Source organism: Chroicocephalus ridibundus, chromosome 4 (assembly GCF_963924245.1).
Source record: "Chroicocephalus ridibundus chromosome 4, bChrRid1.1, whole genome shotgun sequence".
Classification (NCBI taxonomy): domain Eukaryota; kingdom Metazoa; phylum Chordata; class Aves; order Charadriiformes; family Laridae; genus Chroicocephalus; species Chroicocephalus ridibundus.
In genome coordinates, this window is record NC_086287.1 from 54,329,984 (window position 1) to 54,343,692 (window position 13,709).

The 13,709-nt window shown below is 38.7% G+C and overlaps 1 protein-coding gene across 1 annotated transcript in view; it reads left to right on the forward strand.

Annotated features, from left to right (window-relative positions):
• Positions 1-13,709, forward strand: part of LOC134514831 (ras and Rab interactor 3-like) — a 173,052-nt gene that overhangs the window by 53,524 nt on the left and 105,819 nt on the right. Inside the window, exons 3-10 of the mRNA XM_063333147.1 lie at positions 3,874-3,950; positions 5,110-5,184; positions 7,231-7,315; positions 9,358-9,461; positions 10,193-10,267; positions 11,244-11,269; positions 11,919-11,972; positions 13,031-13,173. Of these exons, the coding sequence (XP_063189217.1) occupies positions 3,874-3,950; positions 5,110-5,184; positions 7,231-7,315; positions 9,358-9,461; positions 10,193-10,267; positions 11,244-11,269; positions 11,919-11,972; positions 13,031-13,173 (639 nt within the window). The remainder of the gene's footprint in view (positions 1-3,873; positions 3,951-5,109; positions 5,185-7,230; positions 7,316-9,357; positions 9,462-10,192; positions 10,268-11,243; positions 11,270-11,918; positions 11,973-13,030; positions 13,174-13,709) is intronic.

Consider the following 13,709-nt stretch of genomic DNA (forward strand, 5'->3'; position numbering starts at 1 on the left):
AGCTCCAGAACCTTGCTTCATTTCCCTGACTTTTAAAGATTTTGTAGTGTCTGTATGTGAGAATGATTGCGTGCTGCAAGTTCTGTGTAGAGAGGAGCATTATCTTTGAGAAAAGCTGTCTTCATGTTAATTAATTAAAAATTACCTCTGTGAGGCAAGCAGATCTTTATTACAAGTAGTTATTTATTACAAATACTATATGACCAGACCCTATATGAAGCAATAGATGGTTTGCAGGGAAGCTGTTTTGCTTTTGCTTGGTGATCAGATGCCTGGCTTCTGTCTTCTGGCTCTTACTGTTGACATCTTCTGGTCTTCTGATTTCCTATCTACTATTAACTTCGAATAAGTAAAGTTACATTGGAAAGATTAGAACGGGATTTTTATTCATGCTTCTTGAAACTTCAGTTTATACTGACTTAAGCATTTTTAATGTTATTCTGTGAAATATTTTACTGTCAACTGAATGAAATTATCAGGTAGGTAATAGGTCGGCAGATGACACATCTATTTCGCCACGTTCTGGGCCAGGGGCTTGTTTCCTCAGCCATATGGTGGCAGTAAGGGGGTGGTGCTCCTGACGCAAGCACCTGGGATGGGAGCTGCGAAGCTTTGCATCAGAGCATGTGAAAGGATGTACCCCATGTGCAGGGTCACCTTGTCATTGCTAGAGACTCAGGCCAGGGCTCTGGTCTCGGCTCTCCTGGTGGCTTGCTGGAATATGAGTATTCTCACAGCCACGGCTTGGATGGAGGAGACAAGAGGACAAATGGGGGATGCGATAAGAAAAATATTATCCGTGTCCTGACTACGTCCCTGTGGGCATGGTATTTTAGCCAGTGACGCAAGAACAACCATATTGTGTAAGATGCCAGCAGCTGTACCTCTGGTCTTTTCTCCTAAAGAAGTCTCCTTAATGCTTTTTAGTTATTCATCATTTTAGTTAATATTAATTGTTAAAGGGGAGAATTTATTTAAAACCACATGCTTTGGGTGGTGATTAATTTTTTGACATCCTTTATTTCATGTGGTAGGGAATAAGTCCTCTGAGAAATTTTGTGTTTGGCAGCTAGCGTAGCTGACAAGAAGTTCTTAAATTTGATGGTATTCCAGTATATTCTAGAAGTGTATTCCTCCCTGATTGTTACATGGGGAGAATGATATTACTGTATTTTACTATATTATATACTACTATATATAGCAGTATATTACTACAGGGAGCCTGCTTGGCTGTTGCATGCATAGAAGGTTCTCCTGGCATCTTAAAAGGCTTAGGCTGGATAAGGCTTTGAGCAGCCTGGTCTAGTGGGAGGAGTCCCTGCCCATGGCAGGGGGGGTTGGAACTAAATGTTCTTTAAGTTCCCTTCCAATCCGAACCATTCTATGATCTGTAGATAAAAGCATTGCAGGTTGCTGCATCTTGACCGACAGTTTGCGGATTATCCTGCACAGTGTCAACTCTAAACACACGGTGTCTCAAAACTACAGTGCAACCAGCTTATGGATATTTCCACTATCCTTTTCCTTGTTTGAGGGTAACAGTGATGAAAACCAAATAGAAAGGAAGATGTTTTATTCACATATTTTGATTTTAGAAGTACTTGAATTTGTTGGGCTCAGTAGGCAAATGTCTTTTATTTACAGTGTGGTTTGCGTTTGTATAGCAATGCTATTTTCTCAGCCAGTTTCAAAAGGTCACAAATCTCTTCACAGTGCAAATCACAACCCTTGAAGACTGTGGAGTTTGTACCAACCCAGACCCACTTTCTTGAAGCTAGTCCTGCTAAACACGGGTGTGCTGATGGTCTTGAGGCACTGAAGTGCTCTGCACCCCCCTGAATGATGTTCCACAATTCAATGAGTGATTGTGTCCAATTGTGCTATTGTTCTGATGTATTTGTATATTTATATCCGCTATTGCTTGAATTTTTCCTAGTGATTACAGAAGGAGGACCAGGAATAGAACCTCGGTGTAGGAAATCCCATTCAGGAGTACCTAAGCAAAATTTAATATAGATTTATGTAGTTTTTGTTGTCTGAGATTTAAGAGAAAAGATGCACCTATATCTTGAAAAAGGTCTCTTCAACATACCAAGTGCTGATATCGGTTCCAGTTAGAATCAAACAGTAAGAACAGGTCTCATAGAAAAGCCTAATGAAAATCAGGAAAGGAATTGCAGTCAGTCATTGTTGATGAACTTTTATTTTATGCTAAGTATTTTACAGACCATTAGTATTTTTAAACAAAACTATAGTGGCTTTCAAATATTAGGTTGGAGGATTTAGAGAGATTTCATAAAATGGTAACTGTGACTTTCAGAGGGAAGGTATGATTTCTGTATATAAGGCTTTAAACACTACCTGCTTGCCAGTGTATTAATTCAAAAATAATATATTTATGGTAGAGGGCACTAAGGGAAAAACAGAGCTATGGAATCTTCAGCTTTGCATGGAGACACCGTTCAGGTTTTTGTCAAGCTAGACGTGCAACATGTGTAGGTGTGTGTAGTATGGATGAGAAGAGTCGTTTTTGTATTTATATAAAACTCAGACTGAGGAGATAAGAAGTCATTCAGGTCTTTGAAAGCAGATTATCCTCTCACTGCAGCTAAGATTTTCGAGTATGTTTGGTGATTATAGGTAATGCAAATTTAAGACATTGTAAAAAGTGTAACTTCAAAGAGTTACAGTGCAACATTTCCTGAAGATATGGCTAGTTTAGAGTGTTTGAAATCTAGGAGCTAAAGCCATCAACCATACCTCAAGTTCTTGGTTATTGTTTGCAGAATTATATTGAGAGATTGAGCAAATACGCCATTAAAACTGAAAATGGAGCAGCATAAATATAATGTATTGTGCTGTTAAGCATTTCTTAAACTGGCAGACTTGACTATGGGGAAGTTGATCTTATATTCTCTCTGTTTCCTTCCCTGAGTTTCAGTATATTATAGTAAGTTCATAAGAACCTTCTGGAACTTATCTTGTCAACTGACATCTACAACCCTTTGCGTAAAGGAACATCTCTTTCTGAATAATAATTTGATGGCTTCGGTGCATTTGGATTCCAGTGGCAGAAATAATTATCACCCTTAAACTTCAGAGGCTCCTGTTTGAGGCTGTAGGTCTCTATCCCCGCCTGTCTTGTCAATCTGGATGGTTTTTATCTCATATATTTCTTCAGGCTTTTGATTTAGTTGCTGTCTTTGTCTCCACCCTCTGGAATCTTTTTTTGACTCTGTTGCCTTTGTGTGGAACATAGATCCTTTAACTGAGCTCCACACAACTTCGCTGTCACCCAGAAATAATCCCAAAACTCATGTCTTTGCACATTCCTATCGTCCACCTACCATTTCTGTCTCATTCCTTCCTTTGCCAGATTTAGATAGTACACTTTCTGGAGAAAGTACTTGGAATCACTTTAATCTTTGTGAAATGATTTGCAAAACTGTGGAGCCCTATAAAAGCTTAAAGTTAAGAACCTGATGGGAGGTTGCAACCATTGCATAAGTTTTCAGGCAAGGCACACTTAAAGCCAGGAATATTATTTCAGCATGAATTTTTGTGCCTGTCACTTTGGATGTATATTTAGAGACACAGAGGAGACAATAGTAAAAATAAGGCATTAAGAACATGAAACTCTTAGAGGTTGGTTTAATTCGCTGGAATGATGATAATCAATAACAGCTAAGTATCAGTTCTCTGTTTTTTCTACAGAGCAGAAAAAAGGTTCCGAGGCGGCAAGCTATCATGTATAAATTCGAAGATACATTCATGTTTGGTCATTTCTTTCTACAGATGCATTCTTATTTTTCAGTCTTCCATTTAGAGAAGCTGTAAATTTTTTTTTTTAAAAAATGTATATTTCTCTTTCAGCCATTAATGAATTTCCTGAAGATATATTTACAAATAAAGAACGGCAGCAAGGAGGAGTTCTGCTTCATATCATTGCTGTAAGTTTTCCTCTACTGTGCTTCATTTTGTTTGTCTTGTAAGATGTTAATTATCTTAGTGGCCTTACTAAATAGACCTCTGTATGTATCAGTGTGTTTTTAATACTTTGATTTCAGTATTTCTAATATGTTTATATGGGTACAAATGCTCAAAAGGTAACATCTTGGGACGTGGTTTAGTGGTGGACTTGGTTAACAGTTTGACTCGATGATCTTAAGGGTCTTTTCCAACCTAAATGATTCCATTAGTCTATGATTTATTTGAGAAAACGATGCAAGTCTGAATTTGCAGTGCTTATGCATTCATCCTCTTGGAGATAAAATCCTGGCCCCATGGATCACAGACTTGTATTTGTTTCTGTTTCACCTTGTATAAACAGGATAACATCAAGCATGATGTAGAAGATTCTTGATTCTCTTTCTTTCCTGTTGTGCCTCTATGCAAAAGATAGAATTGTAATTTAAAAAACCCAACACTGAAGAAATACAGAAAGTGTCATGGGGAGTTTTATATTTTATTGTAGAAAAAACCAAATCAAGTAAGACTGGGGGGCTCCAGCTTTTGATTCCCAGCTCAGGGAAAGTAAATTAAAAAAGGAGTTGTGTTTGATGGACAACAGCAGGATTAGGCCCACTGCAGGAGCACAGCACAGAAAGGCACATAAAACAGTGGGAGAATTGCATGTGTGCAGCGAACCAGCATCACTCAGGAGAGATTTGGTGCGGTGAGCCATGGTCAGGGTCTGCTTATTTACAGGTGTCATTATTTCTTGAGTATTGTTAATCAACGTGGTGTTACTTTCTATTTAATTACTTGGTCCGATAATTAATTGAAAATATAGATGACGACTACGTGACTTTGTAAGCCTTGCCTGTTACTTTCTTTTATATGAAGTCTGTCGTGGCACCCTATTCTGTCAAACTGTGGTACCTTTCCTGTTCTAGGGTCTGGCAGACATTCTTGTCCTGAACTTAATCTTATATTCAAGAATCTTGGTTTTATGCCATAAATTGATCAGCAGAGGGATTTTTATTTGGAATGGAATAAAAAATGAAGCTATATATTTCCACTACTCTGAATAAATATAATATTACCTTCTTTCCTCTTTTCAAGCACAGGAAAAATCTGAAGCGTTTCCTGAATTTATTTTCTTTACAGGCTCTTTATATGTTCTATGCTTTGGCTATAGTATGTGATGACTTCTTTGTTCCATCCTTAGAGAAAATTTGTGAGGTATGTTAAAGAACTTTATTCCTCTTTTGGAAATTTATTTAGAGAGTGTTATAGAATCAGATACTTTGTGCCGTCGTTGTTTGGAGTTCATTCCTGTCAACCTCTTGGCCTCCTTTTCAAATGATTTGAGCTTTCCATCAAAAAATGAACCTGTAGTCTCACCACGTTGGTTCCCCTGGCCACACTCGAGGGAAAAATGAAAGATTTGATGGGATCAGATGGCAAAACCCACTCTCAAATACCTGAAGCATGTAGCTAGGATGGATATGACATATGGATGAGTTGGGTTTGTTGTTATACTCCTAGTTTTAAAAGTCACTTATGAAAAGAAATCATACATAGATAAATTAATGTGTTGGCTATGCAAGTTTTATTGCACATCTACCTCTGTATCAGCAAGGTGAAAGTAAGTGTCCTAGCATAAAGTAGAGAAAAAGGAGAATGCATGAGAAAAGTACGTACCTTGGTTTTTTTATGGAATGAGAATACTTATTTTGTATACAAAAAAATAGTAAATAAATGTCAATTCCTTTACACAGTTGTTGAGAAGATGTTGCAAAATTACATGTAGGATTCAGATTAAGTGAGCTGATCAGGACAGGGTAGAATATATACTTGGCATGTAAATATGTGCTAGGTAAGGCTTTGTTGAACTACTATAAAATGAGTACAAAATACAAAACTAGATTCTAATTCCTTTTTGGGGGCAAAATGAAAATCTCACGTCCTTTGCTTTTTAACAAAAATGTGTGTGACCGTTTTCTGAAAAACTCCTGTAGCTAGTTAAAAAGTCTATTTTCCTATGGATATATGTACTAAATTCCTATTAGTGTTACTCAGAGCTTTATACTTAGACTTATCAATAGAAGAACAAGGGGGTTGGCCAAAAATAGTAAAGCACTCAGTAGGGATCTTTTCTTTCCCTTTTCACACGTTCTGTCTTCAGCATGCACCTCATACACTGTGTTTAAGTTGTACCAGTTGGGTTGTACCATTTAAGTTGTCACTGATCCTTCATAAAATCTTCGCCTCTTGTCTCATGTTCTGCTGAACATTAAAACAGCTAAGAAGAATTCAGATAGCACACTTAAGTTTGAGCTCCTGCGACAGTATGGCTGGTAATAGATAAACGGTACAGAAAGGGCTTGTTTTATGTTTTGTCAAGTTTTCTGTAGGATGCCATTTTCATCAGCTCAAAGTGTGGCATAGTGCCAGAAAAATACAGGATTTCTGTGCTGGTCCTTCTGTCACTAATCGCTTTCCTATCCTTGGAAGAAAAATAAGGTACTAGAGATGGGTCTAGAGACTCTCAAAAAGGAAAAAGCTCCTCCATAAAACCTTCTTTATAGTTCAAGGGAAAGATCTTCAGACAGTATTAAATTGCAGCCGGCTTGTGGAGCTACACATGTTTCTGCTGGTCTGAGAACTCAGAAGTTATCTATATCCTATTAAAGCTTAAGAGACACTGTCATAAAAATAGATCTGTCTGCAGTACACAGGCCTCTCTGTGTCTAATTGGACTAATTTTGTCTGTGTCAGCGGACTCACTTTTGTTTAACACAGTTGTAAAGTGAAGCCAGAATCAGGCCTGCGGTTTGTAAGATTTATTCACAGAGGTTATATTTTTCTCTTATGGATTTTTATTTTCAAGTTTTAGAAGCCCCAAGAATTGCCCTTAATTCTTGAATGAGTGTATTTAGAGTTCCAAAAGTAAATTAATGAAAACAATTTGAGATGTATACAATCTTTTTGAATCTGCAGAGATCTTTTCTCTAATCGGCTACATGTAAGCCACAGTTGGCTATTCAGTTATATATATAAGTAGGCAGTTTTATCTGACACTTCACTGAGTCAGGGTGTAAACATTTTACTGGCCCTAAGTATATTTGCCTTCTCAAAAGGCAGTGTCTGATTTTGTATTGTAGTGACTGTTCATCCTTTAACAGCACTGCAGCTAGAAAATGAAGAGATTCTGTCTTTGCAACTGTAGAACAGTGCAATGTAAATACAGTAGCAGTGCTGAAATTATCGATGCTTTTCTTCCAGAAACTACATTTGAGTGAAGATGTTGCTGGAGCCACATTCATGGCAGCAGGGAGCTCCACTCCAGAACTGTTTGCATCTGTTATAGGTACGGAGCCCACACACTAGCTTTTATGAGATCTGCTGTTAAGAAATCAGCAGCAGATCAAGCAGAGGTATCCAAAAGTGCTACCATTCTTCTGTCAATTTATAATCAGCAATTGCAGCTGTCAGCGAGTCTGTGGTTCATGGTATAATTAACTACTCAAAATATCTCATGAAACTGTGAATCTCCTCTCAAAACACAGAGAGGAATGGCTGATTCTGAACATAGGAAGTCAAAGAAGAGATTTATTGCAGTCCCCTGAGAAAGAATTTGAGATACTTGATGCCTCTTTGGCTTCTTTCGTCACAAATAAAGGGAATTAATTTTAGTAAGGAAGTAGGAGAACAGGGAACATGGGAAAAGAACAAATTAACGTATAGGTAAGTCAGATCTGTTAAAGCCAGACAGACATGGTGTACATTACTTAGAGAATTATTTGAAGTCATCTCTGAAATATTAAAGATTATTGTAGAGAGGAGCTCTAAATGGCAACAACAGTACCTATTAAGAGAAAAAAGGACACAGGATTACTCTGATAGAGAAGGAGGAAAACAGCAAATTTCATAGAATTACAGAATCTTAGAGTAGTTTGGGTTGGAAGGGACCTTCAAAGGGTCATCTAATCCAACAACCCTGCCATGAGCAGGGACATCTTCAACTAGATCAGGTTGCTCAGAGCCCCGTCCAACCTGACCTGGAATGTTTCTAGGGATGGGGCATCTCCCACCTCTCTGGGCAACCTGGGCCGGTGTTTGACCGCCCTCAGTGTAAAAAATTTCTTCCCTATATGTAGTCTAAATCTACCCTCTTTAGTTTAAAGCCGTTACCGCTTGTCCTATCCCAACAGGCCCTGCTAAAAAGTCTGTCCCCATCTTTCCTGTAGGCCCCCTTTAAATACTGAAAGGCCACAATAAGGTCTCCCTAGAGCCTTCACTTCTGCAGGCTGAACAACCCCAGCTCTCTCAGCCTGTCCTCATAGGAGAGGTGCTCTGATCATCTCTGTGGCCTCCTTTGCACCTGCTCCAAAAGGTCCATGTCCTTCTTGTGCTGAGGGCTGCAGAGCTGGACACAGTACTCCAGGTGAGGGTCTCATGAAAGTGGAGAATCATCTCCCTCAACTGACTGGCCACACTTCTTTTGGTGCAACCCAGGATGTAGTCTTTAGTAAATCCTTAGTAGGCTTTTTTGCTACTATCCCGACTGTCATTTTTACAAACTTTAGGGAAATACAGTGTAAAGAAATGCACTATAACCTCACGTCCAACTTACTAAAAAGCAGTGAGTGTAAGCCTTTAAAGGCTCCTTTAGCTAAAGATTTAAATTACAAGTAGATACAGCTCTGTAGTGCGTTTTATCTCTGGTTCTGCTCAGCGCTGAAGATTACATTAGATATGCCCTGGAGGTCCACTCCAGCCATTAATTTTTGTCATTCTGATACAATTATGTTACAGGTAGATCTGAGGCATAGGTGGGTTTAGTACTAAGGGAAATCTTAAAGTTGGTACTTGAACAGGTTAATTCTGAATCCTGTTGTCTGTTCGAGTCAGAAGACACACATTACAGCACCCAAAGAGGCTGCCATTTTTTTGAGGGAAGAATCTCTTACTCCCATGAGACATTGCAAGGAAGAAAACACTCAATATTAAACACCTGGGAGAGAGTTTTCTGTGCTTTATTATACTGTTTGAAATAAATTTCATGCTCCTGATATGACTGGAGACATTTTCTACTCATTTGAACGGATTACTGCACCACTAACAATGAAGCTGTGAAATACAGGACTTCCTGTTGAACTAACTAGCTAAGAAATAATTTAGTTTTAATAAAAATATATGCGTAAAGATGTTAAGTCAAAAATGAGGAGCTGCTAGCTAGACTAAAAGCACATTCTCTATTCCATGGAGAAGTGAGCATTTATTATGAAACATGTTTTGGTTAAACTTTTAAACAATTTCTTGTTCTCAGGTAGTACACGTTTTATGTAATTGTCTGTGACCTACTATGAAGTGACAGAGATGATAATGCATGCTTTGCTCCCTCTGCAGGTGTATTTATCACTCATGGAGATGTAGGAGTAGGGACCATTGTCGGTTCAGCAGTTTTCAACATCCTCTGCATTGTTGGTGTCTGTGGAATATTTGCAGGACAGGTTCGTAAGATACTTATCTTTATGGAGTTCATTCGCTTATGATTTAGGGGTTTCCATAAGCAAATATTAAAAAAAAAAAAGGGAGTACTAGTAAAAAAAATAATGAGCTGGCGTTGTGAAAAATGTCAAATGTTAGAAAGAATTTACAAATGCTTTAGAAATAGCAAATGTTTCCAAAAAGTTCAGCTGTATTTTCAGCACTCTGAACACGTAGCATACAGAGGAAACTGGTTCCTCTTCATACAATACTGCGTTCACAGTCAACTCATCAGTGGCATCTGCTAATCCTTCTTGGTACTGATGACAATCAAAGAATTTGGGACACAAGCATGAGATTTGCCTCATCTACTCAGTAGATGGTTAGACTGTTTATCATATTTTTTTCAGGTATTAAGTCCGATATATCTACAAATATAATGAAGTGGGAGCCGCTGGTTTGCTGCAGTACAATGAATTGTACTTTATAATTGAAATCATGACCAATTAAAATATCATTAGTAAGAAATGTGTTTCATTAATGGAAATTTCTATATGATTTTTATTACTGTGGTTATTATAGATGCATTGTCTAACAGACTGATATGTCTTCCTGTTAGCATAAAACTGCAATTGGTTCCAGAATCGTTGCTAATAATAATTCTGCTCACACAGTCAAGTGTTTGCAAGATAGAGTCCTTTGTTTTGTCTTTAAAATTGCATATTTTTGTGGCTGAAGGTGTAATATTTTGCAGGTGGTTTGTCTCACCCAATGGGCTGTCTTCCGGGACTCTGTGTACTACACAATATCTGTCATCATACTTATTGTTGTAAGTAGTTGTCTTATCAAATGTGTTTCGTTGCTTGAATTTCTGGAGGACCAGCCTTCTAGCCATTGATACACACTGGTAAACAATTATTTTCCTAGCTAGTTCTAGTGACATCTGGAAGTGAGGGCTCAGATCCACAATATGTCCCAAATAGAAGAACTTCCTGCAGCCCCACAGAATATGTGTCCATCACAGCCACCAATGTCCATTCATTTTTTACCTGCAGTCTGTAAAGTTCTGCAAATGAGCAGGCTACTCCTTCACAGTAGCACTCTCTTCTGACCTAGGGGACTGCTCATTGTGGAGGTGAAAAATTTTTAGCTGCACCTCTGTTTTAACTAGGGAAGGTGGCTGTTTCTTCTATGCAGTAATTTTTCACAGACTCTGGGTAAATTTTTCTAAACAGAGCACAGGTGAGATATCGCTAGAGCAGTGTAGTAGTTCCTGAATGTACACATTTACCATGTCTGGTGGCAAGGAGGAGAAGAATTCCCTTTGTTTTGTAATAAATACGGATCGCGAGCTGCCCATTTAGTTACAGGTGTTACCCAGGGTGGAGTAAAACACGTATAACCGCTTGGCCTAAGAGCAGAAGTAAAATGGCAGCTAAAACTAGTCTAGCTATTAAAAAGACTGAGTTTGGTCTCTTCAGAATACATGGCTTTGCTGTCGTTTACACAGCACAGCGTGTGGGTACGTGTGTGCATATCTGTCTGTCTTTCACATGCTCACACTGTTTTAAAAAATAGTATTTATAACAATCACTGAGGGGGATCCAAGCCTTGTTCACAAGGTTTCCGCTTGTGAGGGGGACAGTCCGTACAGTGAAAGTTCTGGTTAGAAAAGGTCAAAACTTGAGTAACTTCTGGCTAGATATGACTGATACTTATTCAATAAATTTGTCTGCTTTTCAAGATAGATCAGAGAAATTGTCAATTTATGTGTTTCTCTTTTCTTTTTTTCCTCCTTCTTCTAGTTTATATATGATGAGAAAATAGAGTGGTAAGTTGTGTGAACTATTCCCTGCAGTCCTGTATTTGCCATGAGACTGATCACTAAATGGAGTTGCAGTCTAATTAGCTTTCATTCATACACACTGGGAGGATGAGCTGAATTTGATACCTAGGGAATCCTATCTTTCGTTATATTTTTTTGTGAGGACCAGGGAAAACTAAAAGAAAATTTAAGAACCTGGAAACATTAATGAAGTAAATAGGCTATTCTGTAAGGCCCGAAGACTCACATGTGCAGAACCAAAGTTCTGCTCTGATTCTGGCTGTTAACATTTATGGGGGTGTTGAGTGTCCCAGAGAACAGTCCAAAGTGAGACCCCAGTGATAAGCATCTTCTAAAAGAGTCCTCTCAAAGTGCCTGGCCTGTGCTTTGGCCCTGAAATGACAAAAGGCATTATGATCCTCAGAGGGTAGCTGTGGTTTCAGTCTGCATAGCACATTTCTGAAATATATGCATTACATTTTATTTGCATGTTTATTGGAACATTCTGCTGAGACACCATCTAATCTTAATGATGTGAATTCTGTGTACACAAACGTGACTTGTACTAGATGTTTAATGCACACTCCTACATAAAACCTGTAAAACATGCAGCTGTTTGAATGGCCTTTTAATACTTTTTTTTTGTCTCTTTGAGGTGGGAAAGCCTTGTACTCATCATTATGTATTCATTCTACATACTTATCATGAAGTAAGTGCATTTCTTCTCCATATGCCCTTTTAGGTGTTAATTGACTGTCGTTCCTTTGGTGTGGTTTTGTCCTCGGCCTGCCTGCCAAGGACAACACAGCCAGTGACGTTGCTGTGTAAGATCCCTTGCTTTTTTAATGGTTAATCAGTTTCGCTCTAGGTTTGTGCTCAGTCAACAGCAAATATTTTTGTGCATCCTTCTCATAGTGCGCTGAGGGTAAAGTAGATTTCAGAAATAGTTGAAAGTCATTTATAGAGAGATACATGAAAAAGTCCACTAGGTACTCTGGATTGTAAGCACACAGCATGTCAGTTATTACACATATTTTGTAATCTCTGGAGAACAAAGTCAAGGGACGTTAGACTACTAAGCATGTACTGATCTTCAGACCATCTCATACCAGATTGTATGTCGACATCCTTCTGTAGTGTCACTGCCTCTGACAGGAGAGTCAGAGGTCCAACTTTTACTTCTAGGGTCCATGAGTCCATTCCCATAAGTTGCTTAGACTTGTCTCTTGGTGCCCTCCCCTCACAAATTACCTTTTGTGGAACTTCACCCTCTGTTTTCTCCTACATCAGGTCTTAAGAGAGTTCATTGATAGCCCTCTTGGATCACACCCTAGTGCTAAAATAGACGCGTTCTTTCTTTAGAAGGGTATGGTCAGCAGTCCCAGAAATGCTCGAGCACCTGCCATGGGGAACACAGTACTGAGAGAAACAGTGAGGTGAACTGCGAGCTGATGCAGGAGGAAAGAAGCGGTTGTATATTGAATGTCCTGGCTCTAAAATCCACAGCTCCAGTGTTTTGCCTTCACTAAAGCTGCTCTAGTGTCTTTTTGCAATTTGCTGTATCTCATGAGAGATAGGTGCAGCCCTTGCTTTCCTATCAGCTTGCCACTGAATTGGATGGTCCTTTCTCTTGACTTCCTATTAGTTGTCAGAGAACACGCATCTAGGCTTTACTGCTTGCCTGCATAAGTTGTTCTCAGATGCTTAAAAGTTTGACGAGGAAATGCGACAATCCAACTTTTTCAAACCTTTCCTTTGCACTTTCAGGTACAATGTGAGGATGCAAAATTTCTTCAGCCTTAAAAGCAAGAATGTAGGAAATGGTGACACAGTCAACAATGAGCTGGAAGATGGTAATAAATGTTATACCTCTAGTTGTGATGACCCGTCCATTCCATTACTATGGAAAGGTAAGGCTGAGCAGACAGGACTTGGAAAAAAAGTAGTTCACAGGATATCCTATTTCTTTAATGCCATCAAAACAGTGTTACTGTTCAATCGTAAGCAGGAATTTTTATTGGGTTTACTTGACAGTTCAGCAGTCAGACTGCCAGATGAAAAAACAAAACAATCAAAAATTTTTTTTGATATTTTGAAAACAAGCTGCTTTGCACATTGGCAATTTTGCTCCCTTTTGATCTCCTGTTCAATGACAAGCTACAACACTGTGAAAGAAATATTTTTTTTTTTGCCAGGAAGAAGGTAATTTTCACTTCAAAAATTAGATTGGAACTAGAAGCTGAGACTTGGGTGTTGAAGGAAAGGACATGGGCAGATCAGTGGGCAAGAGGGATTACGTGTTGAGTTCAGATCCTCAGAAGACTGGCTTTGACATTCCTAAATAGCTCTGCATACTTTGCCAAGCACATATGTAAAATTGAGAAATGCAGGTTCTTTGCTGTCTGTGTCTTTGTCATAAAGGGGAAGAAGATGATACCCAGCTTCT